The 16,849-nt window shown below is 49.1% G+C and overlaps 1 protein-coding gene across 6 annotated transcripts in view; it reads right to left on the reverse strand.

The window, feature by feature from the left end:
- The window catches only part of Fhad1 (forkhead associated phosphopeptide binding domain 1), a 162,386-nt gene that overhangs the window by 24,132 nt on the left and 121,405 nt on the right, over positions 1–16,849 (reverse strand). For all 6 annotated transcript variants that reach the window (XR_015452701.1, XM_087215112.1, XM_087215111.1 and 3 more), the window contains 7 exons: positions 16,365–16,590; positions 14,768–14,852; positions 12,023–12,129; positions 10,019–10,178; positions 8,939–9,071; positions 3,004–3,133; positions 2,248–2,375 (listed from right to left, as the gene is read on the reverse strand). Coding sequence is in view for 5 of the 6 variants with exons in the window: in XM_087215112.1 (XP_087071238.1) it covers positions 2,248–2,375; positions 3,004–3,133; positions 8,939–9,071; positions 10,019–10,178; positions 12,023–12,129; positions 14,768–14,852; positions 16,365–16,590 (969 nt within the window). In the remaining variant the exon portion in view is untranslated. The remainder of the gene's footprint in view (positions 1–2,247; positions 2,376–3,003; positions 3,134–8,938; positions 9,072–10,018; positions 10,179–12,022; positions 12,130–14,767; positions 14,853–16,364; positions 16,591–16,849) is intronic.

Raw genomic sequence — 16,849 nt, forward strand, 5'->3', positions numbered from 1 at the left:
GCACAGTGCTTGCCTAGCATGCACATGGCCCTCGGTTCAATCCCCAGCATGGAAAAACAGAACAAAACAAAACAACAAACAATAAGAAAGATACCAAACATCCCTCTCCTTTTATGAGGAATCTCATTTTCAGGCAGCAGAATGAGGCCTTCAGAAAGTGTGGCCAGACGTTCTCCTGGGACTGGGACCTGGTAGGAGCAGCCTGTGCAGCCCCTTTCCTGAGGTCACATGGGTGATATACAGCTGTGCACTCGACAAGAACCTCATCAGCATGGCAGACCACCACGTCACGAGGAGCCTGGAGACCACGGGTGACCATGCTAAGTCTCCTTGGAATCCAATTGGGTTTTCAATGTTCACCTTGAACATCAGGACACCTGAGCCCACAGTGCCTGCGGGCACCCTGAGTCCTCTGAGATTAACAACAGAATACCCCGATTACACAAATGCAGAGGCCTCGGCATGGCTGTGATGGGCAGGAGTGGATATAATTTCCCTCTGTTAAGAGTGGACACAGTTATCCAATCTGAGGAGTTTGGAGGTGACAATAAGTTGAGGAGATCGGCTGCAGAAACAACCTGAAAAGCAGCGTGGTGTCTGTAGCCCCCTTGGCTGAGTCCTCTGTACCCCTTTCCGAGGCAAGCAGGGAAAAAGAGGGCAATTGGCATGACACAGCCTGGCTCCTCATTCATCTTTGTGACCTTGAATGGGGTACTTGATCTGCTGAAGCCTTTGTTTTTCTGCTCTGTAAAATGGGGATAATGACACTGGCTGTGACTGTTTAAATATGACCATGCATAGGAAGGGCTTAGCTCAACATAGGAGGCATAAATCAGTGTGGGCTCTCTCTCTCTCTTGCTCTGATCTTTTGATCTCAGTCACTGCCATCCGTGGAGGAGTATGGGTTTTTAAAGAATTGGGAGGTTGCCTGCCAGGTGGTGTCAATAGTGGGAGGATCAGTCTGGGTCAGGAGATGAGCTCTAGCTGGCCTCCTACCTGGAGATTATTCCCCCATATCCAATGCTGGAAAATGAAGGTTTGCTTTTTATCAGGAAATGCAGCTCATTTCCAAAGACCTTCATCCTGGACTCTAGCAAACGTGCAGAAACATTGTTGTAGAAGATGTTGGCTTAGATAGGATAGGTATGGTATTTCTTCTAGAAGCCTGTGTGTGCTTTAGGTCCAGCTACAAGGTAGGCATGGTGGAGCATGCTCTTAAACCCAGCACTCTGGGAGGCTGAGGGAGGAGAATCTCAAGTTTAAGCCTAGCCTGGCAAATTAGCCACTTGGTAATACCCTGCCTCAAAATTAAAAGGCTGAGGTTAAAGCTTAGTATGTAGGGTTAGGGCTCAATCCCTAGTACCAAAACTAAACTAAACTAAACGAAAATGCAGATCCAGCAGCTGTAGTAGGCATCCACTCTGTGGACCCTGTCCATCATCACATGTCTGTCAAATGCCAAAACATCCACTGAGGGTATAATAGTACTTTTGACTTCACAATCAAATCACTTCCAACAATTCTGGCAAATACATCTTTGCCCCTTTAGGAAGAGAAGCTTTCCCTGAATAATACTATTTAAATCTACTACTACTACTACTACTACTACTACTACTACTACTACTACTACTTGTAATAACTATACTTTATTAGGCATGCCTATAGCCAGGCACTGGTCTTTACAATCAGGCCAGGCCCTTCACATAGTCAGCTCTAATATCTTTATCATCATATTCCAGCTGTGAGATGGAGTCCCAGAAAGGTTAAGGCCTCTGCCTGAGGCCACACGGCCTTCAGGCTGGGGTTTGGACATAGATGTTCAAAGGTCTCTTAGGCTCTAGAGTTTGTGTCCTCTACAGCTCATGCCCCCCTGCTGCTCCTTTCTGTGTGCTCAGGTTTTCCAGTTTACGGTAGAAGGGAAACCTTAGCATTGGCATAAGAACGTCAGGAATCAGCTTGTTGAATATTTTCTGCAGAGCATAACACTTGCTGTGAAGATGGGGCCACATTTGAGGGATTGTCCTGGCCGGGTGTCAAGGCCAGGCTGCATCATGCTGTGCAGACAGGAGGCCACTGCTCTCTGCAAACTTCCAGTACCTCACCAGCTGCAGGTTCAGACCCCACCTCTCAGGGAGAACCTGACCGGAACCACGGAGGCCCGAAGAGCCAGAGTGTGTGGCTTGTGTTGCCCTAACACCCATGCTCTTTGTGTGCCACACACTGAAGAGACAAATTTTCTTTGCTTACCGCTTGGATCTCTATTCTTGAAAGAATTGGCAAATTGGGTTTTGAGTCCAATAATTTTTTTGGGACATTTTTTTCCATTCTGAGAGTCCTTAATTCTAGGAGTGATTCCTTCAGGTGGTCCTTAGGATCTATAAAAGAAATAATTTAGACTCAGGAAGCAGTTATTTTATGTAATAATCATAGCTATGATTTACAGGACACTTACCAAAGGCCTGTTTTAATCTTCATGACATCCCTGAGTGGACAGGGAAACTAAGGCCTAGGGAGATTCAGTGATTTGTTCAAGGCCACACAGCTAATGAGGCTGAGGCCACACAGACGCTGGTGCACAGTCCTTGAGGGGGAACTTGGCCTAGGCCATCCAGCCACCAGGACAAGGACTGGCCTGGAACCAGCTTCTGGGCCTCCACCCAGTGCCCTGTGCCCCAGTGAGCTCCCCTTCCTGAGGATGCTCCATCCCCTCTGAGTGGGGGACTCTATGGGGCTCCCAACGCTGACCCTTTGGCTGTGTTAGCCCACACAGAGTTTCCACAGGGCCACAGTGAAATAAGAAAAGGGAGGCCAATGGTGAATGTTTCATGATGACCCATTTATTTCATATTGAGGTCTGTGCTTGGCTCAGAGTCTTTCTGTGTCTCATGACATCCTTCTGATATGAGGTGGTGGGGATGGAGGGCAGCAGTTGGGGCCCATTAGCCAGTCCCCAAAGTGTGCCCCAGGCTTGGCCCCCACCAGGACTTGGGAGACGGGACTTACTTTGAGAGCTGGTCTTCTCCAGTTCTTTGATTCGAAGCCGGAGTTCCGACAAGGCCTTTCTCTGCCGCTGGATGACTTCCTCATGCCGGCACCCTCTGCACCTGGCCCCCAGGTTGCTGAAAGATTGCTCCTGGGGATGGAAGGGTGCAGACAGCAGCTTAATTAGGGATCTGAATATTTCTCTTATATTCACAGGAATGTGAAGAATTCCTGTATGGCAGAAGCCCTGCCCTTTAGCACTTCTGCAAAATATCTTCAGGGCTTCAGCAAAGAAGGAGTTTAAAATTTTCATGATAAATATCAAGTCCTATCTAGGTGGATTTCTGGCTTTCATACCTAATTAGCATCACTATAAATAAAAGATCCCTCTATATTCCTTCTCCATGATTTATGTTTTTCTTCTAATATTCTTCTATGCCTGGGTTTTTCACTTGTTACTTTTTTAGTTTTATTTTTGGAACAGTTGCAGCATGCTCTACTTTCTAGACAGGTAACTATTATTATTATTATTATTTGCAGGGTTGGAGGTGGAACCCAGGGCCTTGTGCACACTAAGCATGTGCTGTTCCACTGAGCCCCAGTCCCAGCCCCAGCCCTAGCCTCAGCCCCAGGGCAGCATTTGTAGATGGTGCTTGGTGCTTTCTTTGAAACTGGTCATAAGGATGGCTTTTCCCATATGCCCAGGGATTAGATACACTGGCTTCTGGTTGGTCTGCCGACCTTCTCTGGAGGCTCCCACGGCCTCTAGCACTTTCTAGTCCCCCAGGACTTTCTGTAGTTATGTCCTGTGCTGAATCATCCAGTATGGTAGCCGCTGGCCACTTGAGGGTGGACTCTAAGGGACAGCTCAGGGCCATGGTTGCATGTACTCAGTGCACAGACCAGGAAGTAAAGCCATTCACTCTTTTAAGATTTGGCAGAATGCAGTGTTCTTTCCTTCAGAAAATTCTTCTACACAAAACATTAGTCTGTGACTTCTAGAGAACCCCTGAAGCCCAGTCATGACTCCAAGTTACACATCATTTTCTATGGAAAGCCATTCACTCACTCATTCATTCACTCCACAGACTTTTTGAGCATCTCTGAGTGCCAAGCCTTGATCTAGGCTCTGGAGACTCAGCAGTGACTAAAACAGGCAGCCTCCCCTGTTGCCATCACGAATTTTGCATCCCAGTTTGGGGAGACAGACACTGGCCAAGAGAGGTGGGGAGAATCCATGGTGGGCAGGAATGAATGTTACGTGGCTGAGTGGGGACATGGGAAGGGGTGCTGGGAGCATTTTCAGTTGTAGATGAGTTACCACAGAAGGCCTCAAGATACTGGCAAGAAAGGGAAGAAGCTGACAATCTGGTTCTCTTATAACTATTTTTAAAATAGTAATTTTGGTTCATTTCATACTATTGATACAGATATAAAAGATAACATATATAGTATCAAGTGAACCTAACATAAATTATATAGAGATCTCTGCCTATCTACCATCTATTTCTTTACCTAGATATGTGTGTGTCTGTCCATCACCTGCCTGTCATCCATCTATCCGACCCTCTGTCTCTCTTTCTTGTACTAACCACATATCTGGCACAGTTCTAGGCACTGGCATGAGGTTGGGAACCTCAGAGCAGCCCTGCTGCTGCGGAGCTCCTTCCTCTGGGGCAGACAGATGAGGACAGATGACACCTGCTCCCTCTCAGCCCAGAGTGATGAACGCTCCTGCCCATCATGAGTCCAGGGCTTATCAGGGGCCTCTATGACAGTGGCCCCAGTCCTGTGCTCCTTTAAGGTCCTTGGGCTCCTTTAAGGGGCTCAGCAGTGCCATCTGAGGCCCTCCTGGGAACGTCCCCATCCTTGCAGGGTCTCTGGCACTTTGGCCTTCACTTCCTGGTGCCCACAGGACATTTTGGTCACTATGAACTGGCTTCTGTCTCTCTCCTCCCAGGACATAGGCTCCATGGGAGCAAGGTCTGTCTCCTCTGGCAGCTGTAGTATTCCTGAGGCTGAGCACTGTGCTGAGCACAGTAGGTGTTCAATAAATAGGAAGCCGGGATGCCCCAAGATCAAGCCCCCAAGAAGAGCTCACCCCAGCTCTGACTGGGCCCAGGGAGCTGGAGGCGAGGGGAGTGCTCCACTCCCAGGATCTTGCTTGTCCTGGGACCCTGGCTCCAGCCTTTACTGGCCCACAGGTGCCCTTCCCAAGCCAGGTTCCCCACTGCCCTGCACACTGACAGGAAGCTGAGTTTACCTGCACTGCTCTCTGTCGTCCTGTGTAAGGAGGTCAGGAGGCTCTGAACCTGGGAGCTGGATGGAGGCACAGCAGCCAGGAGAGACTCAGTCACTGGGCTGAAGCATAAGCTGGGGCCATGTGACCCTCCTCAGAGTGCTTCTGGGAACTTCTTTATTTGGAGAATAGAGATTCTTTCTCATACAACTCTTAAGCCCTCTGACCCCCTCTGGCTTAAAAAACAGGAAGTAGCTTGGTGATGAAAGTCATTCCAAGAAAGAACAAATAATCTTTTTCTTTTATCTTGCAGCCTCCTTCCCCCATCTTCCTGAAGGAATCCTGCCTCATAATAGAAACTAAAAAATCACAGGGGTCCCGGCCCAATAGGTCCTCCCTATAAACATGTGCAGAGCCAGGGGAGTGTGACAAGGGCAAAGACTCATGGAAATGTCCCCATCTGGGTCTGGCATACAGCAAGTGCTCAGTAGTTGCCGAGTGTGTGAATGAATGTGGGCCAGGATTCCAACAGGAGTGATTCATGCTCCCTGCCCCACAGAGCTCCCGGCCGTCTGCACCTGAAACAGGGTTCACCCTCAGTTGCCCTGAGCAACAGGAGCCATGCCCGTCAGAGTGCTCTGGACAGCAGTCGGTGCCAGGGACAGCTGGCTGGACCTTGGGCCCTTCCGTTCAGGCTGCCCGCAGACCTGGCTCACTGCTGCCTAGCACAGAAAGCATCTCTGCTGACACATTTGGCCCTGTTTCCAAGTAGAGTGCAGAGCTTCTTACTGGAATGTCTGCTCTCTGGTTTCATAAAGCCAAGAGGACAGGATATACTGGACTCCAGGAAGCTGGGACCCCGAGGAACCCCTACATCCCATAATCAGCCTACTATGGTCGATGGGAAATGTCACAGCACTAGGGACAGGAACAGTGTGAGTGCAGTGCCGAGGACCACCTGAGGCAGGATGCTGTCCTTCCAAGACATACTCCCTGCTGGGTGCATGACTGGGACTCCTGGGTTGCAAAGGCTTCTGGGAAGGTGCAGAGAGAGATGACAGCCACGGGGCACTCACTGCATGGCTCTTTGGGAAGGTAGTTTGGTCCTATGAAGCAAGTTAGCAAGTCCTTTGGACCCAGCAATTTCATATCTAGGAAAGCACATTAACCACAGCATTATGTAAAAGGAGAAACAGCCTAAACACCCATCACCTGAGGACTGGCTAGATAAAAAGGGACATGATGGAATGCTATGTAGCCACTTAAAAATGCGAGGTGACAGGGTACAAAATCAACATTAATAAAATCAATAGCTTTCCTATACACCAATAATGAAAGAAATCAGGAAAATAATTCCATTCATGATAGCTCCTTCTCCAAAAATAAAACAAAACAACAGAACTAATGACATAAAACCAAAAACACTAGGAATCAACTTTACCAGGGAGGTAAAAGACCACTGCAATAAAAATCATAGAACGTTGAAGAAAGAAATTGAAGAAGACACCAGAAGATAGAAAGACCTCCCATGTTCATGGATCAGTAGAATTAATATTGTTAAAATGGTCATTTTCACTAAAAGTGATCTACAGAGTCAATCTCCATCAAAATTCCAAGGACATTTGTCTAGAAAAAATAATTTTAAAGTTCATATGGAAACACAAAAGACACAGAACAGCCAAAGCAATCCTAAAAAGAGCAAGGCTAGAGGCATCACAACATCTGATTTCAAATTATATCACAAAGCTATTGTAGCAAAAAATGCATGGTACTGGCACAAAAATAGACACCTAGATCAATGGAACAGGAAACAAACTCACACAACTACAGCTATCTGATTCTGGACAAAGGAGCAAAAAATATATGCTGGAGAAAAGACAGCCTCTTAACAAGTGATGCTGGGAAAACTGGATCTCCATGGGCAGAAGTCTGAAACTAGACCTCCCTCACCTTGTACAAAAGTCAATTCAAAAGGGCTGAAAGGGCTGGGTATAAAACAAGAAATTTTAAAGTAGAAGAAACTGATGTTGAAGAAAACATAGGGGAAACACTCGGAGTCACAGACACAGACAAAGACTTCCTGAATAGGAATCTGATGGCACAGGAAATAATAAACTGAAGGAACAAATGAGAGCACATCAAATAAAAAGGTTCCTGAACAGTGAGGGAAACAATTACCAGAGGAAAAAGAATCTATGGAATGAGAGAAAATGTTGCCATCTATTTTTCTGACAGAGGATTAACATTTAGGATGTATAAATAATTCAAAAAGCACCAAGAGGACAAATAGCCCAGTAAATAAATGGGAAAATGAATTGAACAGGCAATTTTCAAAAGAAGAAGTACAAATGGCCAATAAATACATGAAAAAATGCTCAACATTTTTAGCCACTAGAGAAATGTAAATCAAAACTATACTGAGATACCATCTTACCCAATAAGAAAGGCTGACTTCGGGCTGGGGATTTAGCTCAGTGGTTCCGCCACCTGCCTCACAAGTGCAAGGACCGGAGTTTGATCCCCAGTACCAAAAAAAAAAAGGCTGACATCAAGAATACAGAAAACAATAAACTCTGGTGGAGATTCTGGGAGAAGGGAACACTTCTACACTGCTGGTGGGAACGTAAATTAGTGCAGCCCCTGTGGAAATCAGTATGGAGGCTCCTCAAAAAACTAAAAAGAGAGCTACCATGTGACCCGGCTATGCCACTCCTTAGTATGTACCTGGAGGAATTAAAGTCAGCACATGACAGAGATGCCTGCATACCCGTGTTTATTGTGCTGCAATTCACAGTAGCCTAGGTGCCCATCGACAGATGAGTGGATAAAGCCAATGTGGCATTTGTACACAATGGAGTGTTTTTCAGCCATAAAGAATGAAATCCTGTCATTTGTAGGAAAATGGATGCAACTGGAGAGCATCAAGTTAAGAGAAATAAGCCAGACTCAGACAAGTATAGTATGTTTTCCTTAATATGAGAAATATAAAAAAATCCAAAAAACAAAAAAGATGACATAAAAGCAGAAGGGACACTATTATTAGACAAAAGAAAAGAGCTAAGGGAAAGTATAAGGGAGAACAATGGGGGGATGGATACAATAAAAATGTTATAGGCATGTATAAAATATCACATGGAAACATAGTATTTTATAAAATTAATAGGTACTAATGAAAATGTTAAAAAGAATGAGGTGGACCTACTACTATATCAAAATAAACAAGTTGTAGAATAGGTGTGGTTTGATACTATTAGCAAAAAATTAGTTACTAAAGCAATCTATGTATGTACGAGTGTTTGTTCATACATGTATATACATAAAATCTACTTCCCCACCACCCCACAAGGTGAGGACTGCCATTGCCCTCACACAAGTGAACTGGCACGGAGTGACCTCACAAGGTCACAGAGCTGCTAACTGGAGGAGCTGGGATTCAAACCCAGGGAGACTGGATTGGAGCCTGATCTGCAGCCACTGTGTGAGGGTACAGTAGCCTCCAGGAGCAAAGACCCCAAGGCATCTGTGTCCAGCTGTTGAAAGCTTAACCTCTGGAGGCTGCAACAGGGGAGGTAGGAGCTTGTGTTTTGCTTTATCCATTTCACACAGGCAAGCAATGCTTGGAACTTAGAATGAAAATACTTTTGAAAGAAAAGAAAGCTGCCATTGGGCTCCTTGGTATCAGGTCCTTCAGGAACCCAGAGTCTGGAGGGGACTCACCTCTTGGTTGCTTGAGGAAACATCCAGGTAGACCGGGTCTATCTGCACTGAAATGTCACACTTCTGGGTCAGGGTCCTCGGCTTCTGCTCCTTCTCAGGGCTTGGATGGAGCTTGTGTTTCTCCTGGGAAGTCCTAGGGCAGAGAGGGGGCGTCACCGTGCAGTAGCCTGACGTGAGGTTCAAGTCCTTCTGTATCCTTGGCAGACCAGGAAGTGAGCTCTGTTTTTCCAGGTATGAGTTCCTTGAGACCCCAAGTTTCCTGCCCCCAGATTTCTGGGGACTCTAGTGTCAGGGGATTTGCAGAGTAGTGGCCGGGGGGGTGGGCGTCTGCTCTGGTGCTGACAGGGATGCTGACCGCATGTCTGCCCCGTGAAATACCTTCTCTCATCACCCCCTGAGCTAGACAAGTACAGGGCACGCAGGGATTCTCCCTGAGGAGGCCACTGGCTGTGATACCTGGCAGCCTGGATTGGGACCCTGTTCCTTTACCTCTCTATGCCCCTGCCCTGGCCAGGAGCCATGAGGTACAGGACATCATGGGAGACACACAAAACACTGATTTTGGTCAAACTTTTTTCTTTGGGGGAAAAACACTACTCATGTTAAATACGGACAAAAGTGCAGACTCATTTTTAAATAAGACCCAACTATGGGATAGTGACAGTATTTTTATTTATTTGAAGCTGACTTATTCATTTGTTCGATAAATACTAAATTCCTTCTTGTGCCAGGTACGAGTGAGTGCCAGGTCTCTAGAGACCTAGGCCCTGGCTGGGCAGGCAGACAGGTGCAGAGGCCCCACAGCCTCGCTGTGCATCAGTGGTGGCCCTGGCAGAGCAGGAGCCCTGGGCTGTGTATGGGGAGGGTGAGTGGGGAGGAAGGACTCCTGGAGGAGGGGACATTCAAGCTGAGACCAGTCACCTGGGATATCAGGCAGGAATGCTGGTTTGAGAAACAGAACTAAGCAGAGCTCAGGTCTGAGGAGGCTATGAAGCAATAAAACACACCACTCACACTCTCATCTCGGGTGGGATTTACTGAGCCCTCCCCATCCACACCAGACCCCTGGGACTCCCCCACCTAAGGGCCTCCTTGAGGGCCTTCAGCTCCCTGTCCTTCTTCTCCATGTGACTGCTCATCTGCACCATCTTGTTCTTGAGTGAATTCAGCTCGCTGCTCTGCTGCTGGACCAGGGCCACCTGCTGTTCCAGCTCCATCTTCTGGTTCTCGCTCAGCTCCCCTGGGGGCCACAGGGAAGCTTGTGAGGGGTTTCCAGCCTCAAATCTCTGCTAGGGTCACAGCTGATCAACCAGGTGCACAAAGGCCCCGAGGGGGGCTGTCCCTGGGATCCTGGGCCTTCACTGCTGGCTGGGCGCTCTGTGTGCACCTGTGCCATGACAGTAACAGCCTTATGCCTTGTCCCCAACCTCACCCCAGCAGGTGCTGTTGGGGCCTGACAGATTCCTCCATTATCTGAGGGCACCTTGGCCTGCTTCTCATCTTTTTACTCAAGGGTGTTCTCAGACCCCTGGAGCCTCCTGTGCTGTGTGTACGCCAGGTGCACCTCCGTGACGGGTGCAGCTGAGTCCTCGTCCTGGCCCCTCCGCCCTCACTCAGGTGGCTGCAAGTGCGTACTTGCTGCTGCTCCCCGAATCCCTCAGCTGTATCAAGCTCTCCTTGCTCACTGTGCCCCCCGGATTGATAGCACCAGGATTTACTTTCTTCCCCTCCTGGCTCACCACTACCTCACTTCTGGTATGTCCTGGGGCCACATCCTGGACCACACGCTTGAGGTGGAGTTTTGCTCATAGGGGTTGATTCGTCTTTTTTTTGTTTTTTGGTACTGGGGATTGAACTTGGGACCTTGCACTTGCAAGGCAGGTGGTAGAACCACTGAGCTAAATCCCTGGCCCTTGTAGGGGCTGCTTCTAGTGAGACCTTGTGTGACCTTGAATCAGCACACTCACAAGTGAATGAGCACCCCCACTTCACAGATGCAGAGATGGAGGCTCACGGGGGAAACATAGCTAATCATAAGCAGGACCAGAATTAGGCCTGATATCTCCTGATTCTAGATCCAGACATTGTATGCTACACTATACTTTCTCCTAACTTTCCATGGAAAAGCCACTCAGAGGGCCGGGGATTTAGCTCAGTGGTTTTACTGCCTGCTGCAAAAGCACAAGGACCCAAGTTCGATCCCTGGTACCAAAAAAAAAAAAAAAAAAAAATTCAACCAGAAACATCCTTGGCAGTGTGTGTGTGTGTTCACAGGACAAATACCACTGGAGGCTTGGGGATATCTAGGGCTCAAGATAAGATACATAGAGCATTCCTCTCTTTCTCTCTAATTTTCTGAATCTGGTTATGCATATTCCTGTTCACTGTGCCTTCTGGTTTTTTGGCTTTGTTTTGTTTTGGATTTTAGAGACAGGGTCTCACTATGTAGCCCAGGCTGGCCTTGAACACATGGTGATCTTCCTGTCTCAGCCTCCCAAATGCTCAGATTACAGACATGGGCCACCATGCCCAGCTACACTGTGCCTTCTGGCTCCATGGAGACCAGGTATGGCAAGAGAAGGCAGCTGTAAGAAGAGGGTGAGAGGCAGAAATGAAAGGACAGGGAAAAGAGGTGTGTGTGTGTGTGTGTGTGTGTGTGTGTGTGTGTGTGTGGGCACTATGTCCCCATCCAGAAGAGTGTGCGGAAGAGTGTGCGGCGCCTTCCCACCTGACCCTGTGGCCAAAGGCATCCACATCAGCCCCAGGAGGCAGGTGAGTGGCCTCTTTTGTGTGTTTGAGGAAGAGGAGGCTGGAGAGGCTTCCTACAACCACCCTCCAAGGAAGTTGAAGCCTCTGAAATGAAAGAAAATTCTCCCCAAAGATGAAAGTTCCATTTCAGCACAGAGGCCCAGGATCCTCTGCAGGCTGTGGCGGGGACCCTGGGGCTGGTGGGGAGGAGCCAGGGCCATGCCTGTGTATAGCACAGGTGCACGGGAGGGCAGGACACTGGGCGCTGACTCTGTGGCTCCTGTCCTTCCTTCCTCCAGCGGTCAGGACGAAAGGGACACAGGGACTGGAACCAACCTCGCAAGTCTGTCATCCGGCCATGGGCTTCGTTTAGGTCCTGCCTTAACCTCATGATGGTCTCCTGCTGAGACAGGATCTCCCTCTGTGCGGCCAGGAGGTCGTCTCTGAAATGCACAAGCACAGGCCCTGTGGGATCCACTCAGCCTGATCCCAACCTCTGTGGTGTCTCCTGAGGGCCTGCAGGGGAGGATTCAAGTACAAGGGCAGAGTGATAGGCAGTCACGGTCCACGGGATACCAGCCCAGCCAGGGGACAGGACAGTCTTTAAATATTCTAAAAAAAAAAAAAATTCATTGTGATGCACCTTCATTTAAAAACACCCCAAGTGCTGGGGATGTGGCTCAGTGGCATGCATAAGGACCTGGGTTTGATCCCCAGCACAGAAAAAACCCCATCTGAAGTAGAACAAAGGATCTGGCTGGGTGGGACCTGAGGTTGGACGGTGCTTGGCGTGAGGTGCAGCACGACCATCAGCAGGGATTGGTATGCTGTGGGCTTCTGGGTGTGGCAGAGGGAACACAGAAGACCATGGCGGGTGGGGGTGGGGGGAAATCCAGGAATTCCCTGAGGACAGGGAAAGAGAGAGAGGAAGATAACATAGTTTTCATCTTCTCAGCAGTTTGGTGTTACTGAGAGGACAGTGTCCCCTTTCCTAAGCTCCAGAGGTCAGAGGACACCTTTGGCACCATCAGCTCGGGACACTGACCAGGAGGGAGGGTGGCTGTGCCCCACAGTAACGACGGATGGGGGGCTGGGCAGGACTCAGGGGGAGGATGGGGAGATGTGATTCTGAGCAAGTGCGAGAAACAGCCCCAGGAAAGATGTCTTATTTTTTACGTCCGTGTTGGTCCTGAGGGAGGAGGCGGCACTGTGGTCTGGTCTGCTTAGAATGGGCTGGGAGGCACAGGCTCTGGGCAGTCTTGGGGCCAGTTCAGTGAGTTCACAGGCTTAGGAAAGCTGAGGTCTTCTCATAGGGGCTTTTGAAGGTACAGCGTGTGTTTATTACAAAATAATGCAAAACCGGGCCGGGGATTTAGCTCAGTGGTTTCGTCGCCTACTGCGCAAGTGCAAGGACTCGAGTTCGATCCCCAGTACCAAAACAAAACAAAATAATGCAAAACCTTGGCAGGTTACATGTAAAAAAATATCAGTGATCATTGGAATGAAATAACTACACATACATCTCATGTGTGTGTGCATGTGTGCTGTGTGTGTCTGTCTTTGACTGTAACTGTCATTCTCTCAACTGGAGGAGGAAGTTCAGGACTCAGGTTTGACCCTGTACCAGTCCAGTAACCAGAGAGCACAAAGCGGCTGTCAATTCCTCTCCTGGTTCTAATGAGAGGAACTGGGAGCCAAAATGTGGAGCTTAGGTGTCTCTGCTTTCTTGAGGCGAGAGTTCTGAGACCGTGGACTTTGGCAATGGGTGTTTGGTGCATGGGCTGGGCTGGTGATTTGTGGTCCTGGAGGAAATTTCTGAACACATTCTCTGCCTCATCCTAGAGCCTCCTGGCACATGTGCTGCCTTGTGGAGCTGTCGGGATCTTTCCCATCTGTGGCTTTGTGTCTCTGAGCACTGTCAGTCCTTGAGGCTGAAGTCACAGACTCATCGACTGAGTCCAGGGTTGGAGAGGGGAGGCCATTCGCTAAGGTCAGCTAGCCCAGCCTCTTCACTTTAAACCCCTTGCAGAGCCCACCCCACTAAGAGGCCTCCACTGTCTGAGACCTCTAGGTTGAGCTGAGACACTAGGGATGGCTTCCCCCTAGTGGGTCTTGGGAAAACAGCTAACAATGGTGCTAGCCCTCACCTACCAAGTGCCAGGCATGGACATAGAGAGATAAAAAACTATGGTGAATGTTTACATCAGAATGAAAAATAATTACTATGTTGAAATACTGCTGTGAATCTCCCTTTAAAATACTCCCTGTTGTCGGGGATTTAGCTCAGTGGTTTCGCCACCTGCTACACAAGCGCAGGGACATGAGTTCAGTCCCCAGTACCAAAAAAAAAAAATACTCCCTGTTAGTTTGAACACACTTATCCCACTGTTCTTGTCACTTTCTGAAGCAGTTCTGGAAGTCCTCTTTCCTGAGTATCTTTTTGTTGCTGCTTTTATGTCCTGAATCAATTCAAAATGTTTACAGAAATTTCTGTCAAATAAAGACATTACAGTGGGTCTCCATCCACCTTATTCACTGGATCTGGCACCATGTGACTTCTCGCTGTTCCCCAACGTCAAATGACTATGAAAGGTAAGCATTTTGAATCAGTTCAGGATATTGAGGCAGCCATGGCAAGTAGATACTCATGAAAGAGGACTTCAGAGCTGCTTCAGAAAGCAGCAAGAACAATGGAATAAATGTGTTCAAAGAGAGGGGGAGGATTTTGAAGGGGATTAATAGTACTATGTCATTAACTGTAAACATTTTAAAAAAATTTAAAATTCTCTGTATCTTTTGATCACCTCTTATGCATCCTTATTTTGCAAACGAGGGGCCAAGGCTCAGAGAGGTGACCTGACCCACCTCGGTCACATGACTAGCAGGTGTTGCACTGGGATTTTTCCACACCTCTCTGCCATGTTAACGGAACTAAGAAGTTAAAGGAGATCGAGGGTACTTGGGACTCAACTCCTTTTCTCAGGTTCTGACATGTGGCCAGATGTGGGGATTTGCTGGTTTGTTCTTGCACCCCTGGGCACCAGTGGGGACCCCCTGACATCCACACCCGCGGGCACTCACATCAAGTGGTTGCACGCCATCTCTTTGGCACTGCTGTCCGAGGGTGGGGCCGCTGGAGGCTTCACTGGCAGTTCCTCCTTTTGAGCTGAACCAGAGGGACACATGGACATCATCACAGTCCTCATGCAGCAGGCACGTCCCAGCCCTGCCACTGTGGAGCATGCCTGTGTCACACAACCCAGATGCTGTCCCTACACCTGCGGCCCTCCTGCTCTCGAGACCTACCCAGTGCTCCACGCGCCAGGCTGGGGCTCTCCAGCTAGGAGGCTGCTACAGTTTGAGCTTGGTTTGTCCCCTCTGAAAACCTGTGGTACCGTCTAATCCCACTCGTGAGCTATTAAGGAAGTGGAGACTTCATCCCACTATGGTGCTCAGAGGTGGGGCTGTGGCAAGCAGCTGGGGTTGAGCAAGGGCATCAGGGCACAGCCCCTGGGACGGGCACTGGTGGTTTTATAACAGAGGCAGAGACTGGCACATGCACACCCATGCTCCTTGTCACTTGTCATGTGATGCCCCAGCTGCAAGTAGATGTGGCCCCTCTGCCTGGGAGTAGAACCAGGGGAGAAATAACCCTCTTTTCTGTCTCCCTTCCCTGCTGTGGGACTGGGTTGGCAGCAACAGAGAACGGACTAATTCGTACAGAGGTGGTGGAGCGTTCCCAGCTGCCCTTAGTGCTGGCCCACGCCGCCTGTCCTTCTTTTTCCTTTCTGCCTAGAAAAGAGTCTCAGAAGAATCCAAGTCCAGTATCTTCCAGTCCTCAGGCCCCACTTAACTCCTTAGCCTGCTGCCTCTGGTTTGCTTCCTCTCTCATTTGTTTATTCATTCAACAAACACACATGCAATGCCTGCTGCACAGCAGACACTGATCGCTGTGGAGGTGACAAAGGCATAGGCACACTCCAGGTCCCAGGTTGAACATCCTCCCTCTGACCTGGACTCGGGCTTAGGAAACAGAGCCCAGCTTCAGGTCCTTGCCAAGGGGCCCTGCCATCCCAGGTCAGCTGCAGGGACAATAACTGCCTTGCCCGTCACCAGGTCCCCAATACCAACCACATGGGGACCTAGTGAGTGGAGGCCAGGGCTGCTGCTAGGCACCATATGATGCCCAGGACAGGCCCCGGTTCGCCCCAGAAAAGACTCAACCAGTCGCAATGTCAACAGTGCCTCAGCTGAGAACCCGGGCAGGGCCCTGCAGAGATCTTCCCCTTGGTCCTTGAGGGCAAATCAGTGGCACACATTTGAGTTTCTTTGCTTTGGCCTGTTTTGGGCTCACATTGTCAGAGGCCAGTCCTGGCTGCTCATTGAAGTGCAAATGGCCAGCGGCACTGAGGGCCTTTAAAAAGCCCCTGCCTGGCTGCTTTCAAGGGAAAAGGCAGCTGCCTGTGCTTCTCACTGGGTCCCCACAAAAGATGTCTGAAGTCATTGTCATTACTTCTGTTCAGCCTGGGCCTCTAACACTTTATGTATTGAGAAGCAAAGAGGCTCCTGAGGGCAAGGCCCATTTAGACAAGGTCTAGCCTGTCTCTCATTAGCCAGCCTGGGGCATCCTGGGGACTGTCAGAGGCTGCCCTGACACCAGGGCCACCTTCGGCACTACCTGGGTCACTGTCCTTCAAAGTTGCGATCTTTCCTTCCATTTTCTTATGGTGCTGGGTCACTTTCTGGAGCCTTTCCTCCAGACTCACGATCGTCTGGGAGTGCTGCTTGATTTGCTCCTTATATTGCATGATTTCCTCTTCAAATCCATGCTTCTGTGATTCCTGCTCGTCCTGGAGTGACTTTACTGCCTGCTGTTGCAGCGTTATCTGCTCTTCCATCAGGATCTGGGAAAACATAGCCATGCTTGTGGGATCTTGGGAGCTGAGAGGGCAACAATAGTAGTAACTGATCCTCTGCACATGCAGATGCTAAACTAGGGTCCGCCTCAGGGCCTTTGCACACACTGTTCCCTGGCAAGGCACACTCCTTCCCTAGCTGCTTGCCTGGCTGACCCCCTCTCAGCTTTCAGGTCTCAGCTCTAACATCTTCTCCTTAAGGAGACACCCCCCTCCCCAACCTGTCTGCAGAGCAGTCTGAGAAACT

Source organism: Heterocephalus glaber, unplaced genomic scaffold, assembly GCF_053883595.1.
Source record: "Heterocephalus glaber isolate CG9 unplaced genomic scaffold, H.glaber_assembly_v1.0 deba00001452, whole genome shotgun sequence".
Lineage (NCBI taxonomy): Eukaryota > Metazoa > Chordata > Mammalia > Rodentia > Bathyergidae > Heterocephalus > Heterocephalus glaber.